The sequence below is a fragment of the Alligator mississippiensis genome, chromosome 2 (assembly GCF_030867095.1).
Source record: "Alligator mississippiensis isolate rAllMis1 chromosome 2, rAllMis1, whole genome shotgun sequence".
NCBI lineage: Eukaryota > Metazoa > Chordata > Crocodylia > Alligatoridae > Alligator > Alligator mississippiensis.
In genome coordinates this window covers 165,320,929-165,327,824 of record NC_081825.1, presented here as the reverse complement: position 1 = coordinate 165,327,824, position 6,896 = coordinate 165,320,929, and the positions used below count along the sequence as shown (strand labels likewise).

The 6,896-nt window shown below is 49.0% G+C and overlaps 1 protein-coding gene and 2 long non-coding RNA genes across 3 annotated transcripts in view; 1 reads left to right on the top strand and 2 right to left on the bottom strand.

Annotated features, from left to right (window-relative positions):
- Positions 1-1,468: 1,468 nt before the first annotated feature.
- On the bottom strand, positions 1,469-3,984 carry LOC109284616 (uncharacterized). Its single transcript, XR_002092153.2, has 2 exons — positions 3,815-3,984; positions 1,469-2,248 (listed from the first exon to the last, which is right to left on the bottom strand). It is a non-coding gene; the product is annotated as an uncharacterized LOC109284616 (long non-coding RNA).
- Positions 3,985-4,043: 59 nt separating this feature from the next.
- The window catches only part of EREG (epiregulin), a 10,043-nt gene continuing 7,190 nt past the window's right edge, over positions 4,044-6,896 (top strand). Inside the window, exon 1 of the mRNA XM_014611564.3 lies at positions 4,044-4,151. Coding sequence (XP_014467050.1) covers positions 4,115-4,151 — 37 coding nt within the window. The 5' untranslated portion in view covers positions 4,044-4,114. The remainder of the gene's footprint in view (positions 4,152-6,896) is intronic.
- Positions 4,285-6,896, bottom strand: part of LOC132248640 (uncharacterized) — a 27,972-nt gene continuing 25,360 nt past the window's right edge. Inside the window, exon 4 of the long non-coding RNA XR_009459953.1 lies at positions 4,285-6,288. This is a non-coding gene — a long non-coding RNA (uncharacterized LOC132248640). The remainder of the gene's footprint in view (positions 6,289-6,896) is intronic.

The following is a 6,896-nucleotide window of genomic DNA, read 5'->3' as shown; positions in this document are numbered from 1 at the left end:
GTTTGTGCAAGTGTTGTGGTGACGGTGCTCTTTAGGTAGGCTTATAAATCCCCCTATGAATAAATGGGTTACTAATCAGTCATACTATGATACTTGAAAAAGTAGGCAGTAAAACACTTAATAAAGGGGATCAACCCTATTCAGTATGTTCAACCAGAAACAGCAATGTGGCATCAGAAAAACTGCCATCTAGTAACAACAAAGCAGAAATTTGATCTTACTGGGATATGCAAGGTATCAAATTATGGGGAAGTGCAGTCACACTAGAGGATAGGCTGGCAATTCAGGCCAATCTGGGCAGGCTCACGAGGTGGGCGGATCAAAACCTGATGACATTCAATACAGAGAAATGCAAGGTGCTCCACCTCAGGTGAAAAAACCCACACCATGCTTATAGGCTCGGTAGTGCTACACTCACTAGCACCATGACCAAAAGAGATGTGGGGGTCATGACTGACCACAACATGAACATGAGCCACCAATGTGATGCAGCAGCTGGCAAAGCAAATAAAATTCTGGCTTGCATCTGCCAATGCATCTCAAGCAAGACCCAGGAAGTCATCCTCCTGCTTTACTCAGCCTTGGTGAAGCTGCAGCTGTAGTACTGCATCCAATTCTGGGCTCCACACTTTAGAAAGGATGTGGAGAAGCTTGGTAGAGTCCAGAGGAGAGTCACACGCATTATTAGAGGTCAAGAGAACAGGTCTTATGAGAAGAGGCTGAGAGGCATGGGACTCTTCCACCTAGAGAAGCAAAGGCTCAGGGATTACTTGGTGGCACCCTGTAAGTATATAAGGGATGTGCATCAGGATTTGGGAGAACATCAGTTCACCAGGGCACCCCAAGGGAAGACAGGGTCTAACAGTCACAAACTGTTGGAAGACTGTTTCAGACTGGACATAAGGAAAAACTTCTTTATCGTATGAGTCTCCAGTCTGGAATAGATGCCCTCCCCTCTTCCCTCCCGAGAAGTGGTGCAAGCACCTACTCTGGATACCTTTAAGAAACACTTGGATGCTTATCTTGGGCAAGGGGCTAGACCCAATGATCTCGCAAGGTCCCTTCCAGCCCTAATGTCTATGCAATCTATGTGATTACCCCAATGATGGCAAATAGAACACTTGGAGAAACTACCAGTCCCTATAATATCCCATTAACACAAATAGCATCTACTAGTGAATGATCTGTCTGATTAAAATAAATCCTATTAACATGATGAATGTTTGCCATGTTGCTCTCCCTAACCTCGCACAACTTTGATGAATAATAAACTTAGATGACATCAATGCTTGCAATGACACACTGCTTTTGCCTAATATCAACAGTCACTCTTCCTTACAGCTTTCCCACTTGGGGAAATTATTCTGCCATAAAGTACCGTGTGGATTTAAAGTACAATACCTATTCCAGAAAAGTGCCCTCTGCAAACACTCTTGCTTTGGAGTAACCACCCATGGAACTATTCTGGGCCAGCCATGGTTGAATACTTTACTTTGCAATTGTTATGGAAGTAGATTTCACTTGTGAAGACAACCCCTTACAAAATGGAGAAATCATCTAAGAATATTTGAATGATCTTCTATTCTGTTTTACTTTGCTGTCACCAATTCAAACTATCTCACACAGTGAGATAGGTTTATTGGATGTTCTGGATTAAACCAAGTGTGTCTTTTTCTGGTTAATGCACAAAGCAAACCAAAAAAAAGGCTTTTTTTCTCCCTGAAGTGGCAGCTGCTGCTGATGTGTAAAAGCACATTCTAATTTCTTAAAAAGTGCGGCATTTAAACAAATCCTTTGAATAGGAATTGCTCCAGATCTATACTGGTGAAAGTGAGAGAATGAGTACTACTCTGACTGGGAGGGCTTAGGGACTGCTAACAGAATTCAGTCTTTTAGTTCATGACTCAGTGCATTGTAGCCCAGTTCAGTAGTGATGGTAAAGTGCAGTCATCTCATGGCTGCTCAGTGGTATCATCATCTGAAGGTCTGGTTGGTACCTTGTTGATTGCCATCCACAGCATGAAACGTAGGCACTGGAACTAGTTATCAACTCCTCCCAACAGTCTTTGTACAGGACTGAAGAAACAGAGGCAGACCGAACTACCCTTTCTCCTTGAAAGGCAGTTCAACCCAGCAGAGAAGAGGGCATAAGGGCAGTTTAGTTGGCATTCCTCCCATCTGCGCTGTAATGTAACAGGGCTTTTGATGTTCACAGCTGACATTCTCTGGCATCTAGATACTCATGGAACTGTTGAGAACGGAGATAATCAAAGATTAGATGAGACAGCTCCCAGTCCAGCAATGTGCACTGCATTCTTTTCAAAATCATGTTTTATGCATGAGAAGTGCTTTTGGCAACCCTGGAGCCAAACAGCACCACCTCCATTGGTAGGTACCAGCAGTGAGCATCTGTTGGCCCTTCCTGCTTGAATGAGGTCTCATGCCATTAAGTTCAAGGAAGGCAAACTTAGAACAAATAAAAGGAAACCTTCACAGCAGCGCTCAGTCTGTCCCTGCAGTTTACTGCTGTGGGAAGCTGTGAGGATGAGGACTGTGACTGGGTGTCCTTAAAAGGTTGGAAAGTTTTATGATCCCCCATAACATTTAAAATAATGTGAGCTAAAAAAAATAAATAAAAGTTCATTCACCCACAGGCTTGCAGGCATCCTAGCAAGCAGGAAGGGCTTGGTTCTGCATTGCCCCTGCACACCAATGCCCGCTGTACAGGGTTTGGGCTGACCCCCGCAACAGGCAAGATCCCACTAGGAGTGGCAAGAGAATACGCAGGCCAGAAACAGCACTCCTGAAGGGCTCGTCCTTACTGGGACAAGGCAACCTCCAGGGGCAGGGGCTTCTCTGTCTATACATAGGGGCTGGCCTGCAGCCAGCCTTAAATGCTGGAGACTGCACCTGAGAGAAAAACAGTGGGACACCCTCCTTGTTCATATGCTGCTTGCTCTCCCTTTCAGCACCTGCTCTGGCCATGTGTGACACACAGCACTGGGCAACACAACCCTAGGGCCCAACCCAGTCAGCTGCAGATCCTAGGTCCGGAAGCGCAGGGTGCAGGCTGCTTGGCACCAGCTCCCCATGCCACAGCCCTGCCCCTACGGGCACTGGGGGCTTGCCTGCCCAGCCGCCCTCCAGCATTGCCGGGTCTTAAATATGAAATTATCATATTGGAAGTTAAAAATGATCGTAATTTGTGAAAAGCTATCGTACACTGAAAAAAAGTCTGCAAATAAGGACACTTAAGTGCCCAGTGGGCGAGTGAGAACTGGGTCATCAAAGCTGAAGCATTTCTTTATTTTAAACCACAAGGAAGTAGGGTGGCCATCACTGGCGACGCGTAGGGGGTGCACATGGGTGCGCGTGCACCCCCTGAGATTGGCCATGCACCCCTTGGAAATGCCAGCCGCGAAACTGGATGTGCCGGCAGCAGTGCACCGCTGGTGATTCTGGGCTCAGCGATCGGTGGGTCTCTAGGGGACCCCCGCTGGTGATCTGGTGCTCCCCCAGACGCGGGCGGCACCAGTCCCCCCTAGGGTGGCCATCACAGAGGACATGCCGGTTTTCTGCAACTCTGCCCTTTATTGATACGAAACCCCACGCCTTTATGCCCTCTGTTTTTCCCTTCAAGAGAAAACTAGAGGACATAAAGGCGCGGGGTTTCGCAGGGACAGAGGACAACCGGCCTGTCCTCCGCGGTGGCCCCTACCGGAAAGTGCTGCCGGCACACCCAAAGGCCACTCCCTGCGGGTGCCTGGGGTTTGACCAGCGCTGCCTCCATGAACTGCCTCAAAAAGCATCTTACATTTCGAGCACCTGTTGTCGCCGGGCTGGGCTTGTCCTGCCAGCGCAGGAGCTCTCGTGCACCCGCCTCCTCCGGCCCGGCGCCGGGCCACGGGCCAACGCGCCCCCCGGCGGGCCGGCCGGCCGGATGCGGGCTCCCCCGGGGTGGGGGTGGGGGTGGGGTGCGGGCCGCCCCGGGTTTCATCAGCGGGGAATTCCCGCCGCCCCGCCCCGCCGGCTCCTATAAGAGGCGCGACCCGCGCTGTCCTGGCCACAGGTCTCCCGTGACCAGGTCCTCCGCACCAGCGCCCGCCTCCCCGCCATGGACACCTGCCGGCCGAGGATCCTGCTGCTCCTGGGTAAGCGCCCGAGCTGCGCCCCTGGGCCACGGGGCGAGCGAGCGAGCGCGGCGGCCGCCTGCGGCTCCCGCCACCTCCGCGCCGGCGGGCTCCCCTGGGGCTGTGGCATCGCCCTGCCCTGCGGAGCCGCCGCCTCTAGCTCTTCCCCCGGGGAAGAAACCTGCGGTGGGGGACAGGCTGATCCCTGCCTCGTAACAGCCAGCTCATGGGCTTCATGCAGCACGAGGCTCCCCCCTGCTCGGGGCGACACTGTCTTTAAGAGGTTCCCTGCAGATGACCTGAGTCTGGCAGAGTCCTGGGAGCCCCAAGCGCACAGCCTGCTGCGCTGTGTGTAGTCCCCAAGCAGGGCCTGGTTAACAGGGATAGGGTGCAGAAGGGTGCAGGGGTGCTTATTTTACATGAGTGACGGGGGCCGCCTGAATCTGGAGGGGCACCCGCTGAGGGTGGCGGCCCTGTCAGCAGGGGCACCAGCCCTGCTGACAGCTTCAGTGTCGGCTGTCAGACCCCGGACCAGTCGCTTATGTTATTTTACATCGTTTTTTTCACTCCATTTTAATAACTTAAGTATACAGTATTAAGTAGGGGCCCATGAGTTTGTTTGCCTCGGGCTCACTGAAGGGTTAACGCAGCCCTGTCCCCGGGGACCAAGCAGACATTGATGTGGCAGTAAGAACTTCTTGCATGGCTCCTTCACTGGGCAGTGGTAACAATGGGAAATTGTTGCTGTAAACCGGCCCCAGAGGAAGGTGAGTTTCTCTTCCTATGAGATTGGGCCCAGTTCCCTCAGATACACAGGCAGGACTGCATTTCAGCCTGAATCCAAAGTGTGTGATTATAATTCACTGGTTTGATTTGCAATGCCAAGCGGACTGTGTCTGCCATGGGTTCTTAAATGAGCCCTGGAATAACACAAGGATTATATTATTTCCACATGCTTAGTGCTTGGGACCTTCTGTGCCAAATAAACCTTAATTGCGGTGCTTAATTACAGGACAGTCAGTGGTGTCATTACCTCCCTAGCCCATTTCAACACTAACTCACTGGGTTGTTTCCCTGTCCGCTCAGGTATTTCCATACTGTTGTAAATTCCAGTCACAGTATAAAAACCTGAAGTGCCAACAGCCTGGAAAAAAAAGAAAGCTATGACCTTTGGAGTCTCTTGAGGAACTCTCCTTATAGTACAAGGGTGACTTTGAAATGCGTTGGTGCAGCTGCCTGTAAATCTATTGTAGATGCACTCTTTGGGAAGGTGGGAAACGTGCCTAAGATCTACTAACTAAGGGCTAGATTCTGTTCCCCTTCTCTTGTGCTAGAAAGAAGGTGTATGTTGGTGGAGGTACAGGTAAGGTGCTTTTGCCTTTGTTTGGTTTAACCAGTTCTGATCACAGTGTAGAAGTGGCAAAGGAATCTTTCTGGATAATTTGGAGCACAAACATAAAGGGGAAAAGTTGTGTTACAGAAGTTAGGCTTGGGGAAAGAGTCTTGAGCTGCCTGGGCAGGGCTAAATCAAGGGCCTATTTCTAGCTGCAGTTGCCAGTGAGTTAAACTTTATTGCAAGGTCTGCCCTAGTTCTGATACAGGCCCAGCCACAGGAGTTGCTTCACAGCACAAGTGTATTGCCAGTTCCCCTTTACTATAGGACCTTGGGACTAATGCAGTTCAAATACGGGTGTGTTCCAATTCAGCAAAGCCTACAGCCAGTGTAGTCTCAGAGTAGCTGAGAAGCCCCAGGAGAAAGTAGACATGATTTGCTGCGATCTCTGATGCAGACACTCCACAAAGAAGAGCAGACCATGTTCCCAGAGCCTGCCCTTTGAGGGGACAAGTATTCCCTGTAGCTTAAGCTCTCTAGCCTGGTACAGGGAGAGGTAAAGGATGCCACCATCTGTCAGATTTATGGACAAATGGGGTTTTTATTTTCGTCCAGAAAGGACACGGAACTAGAAGGTCTTGACAACACAGTGGATGGATCTATCCTTGAGCTCTCGGTAACAGAGATGGCGTAATGCTAATACAATGTCAGGAAGCTTGTCAAAATGTCAACTGCCCCTCTTCACCATCGGGGGCATGCAGGAATATTCAGGTGGAGCATCCAGTGAAATGCAGGTGGAATAACTGATGCACAGTACGCCTCCTCCTAGAGGATGCAGTAATGAGATGAATGACTTGTATCCCCTCTGAAAGCATCTACTTGCATAAGCTTGGGAACACATCCCCAGGAAGTGACACTTAGAGTTCAGGTCAGTTTGTAACAACTTAAAAGTATGTTAATAGTTTGTGATAAAGAGTGAGGTTTTCTAGACTTCCCAGGATCACAAACCTCAATGAGCAGGTGCTTAAACAAAGGTATTATGTGATGTCAGCTGAAATAACTAAACATGTTAGGAAAATCTTCTGTGTTCTCTTAAAAATAAACAAATTTTTTAGATTAACTTTTACAAAAGGAGCCTGTTCTATGTATAGTGGGTAGAGCAAGGTACCTGGAATCTAACTATGATGAATATGCAGTTTTTAGTCTTCAGTTACAGCAATGCTGAGATCTAGGAATAGGTGTGGCAAACAGCAGAAAGTGAAAGCTCTTATTTGGGCACTGGTTCTGTATCTTAGCAAAGAATACCATGAAAACTTTTCTACTGCTTTTATGTCCAAATCCAAATCTGCACTGAACTACTTTTTTTTTCTAGCTAAAAAAAATTTAGTGAGGTTTTTTTTTTTCTGCTTAATGTTGAAAGCTCTCTATTGTCT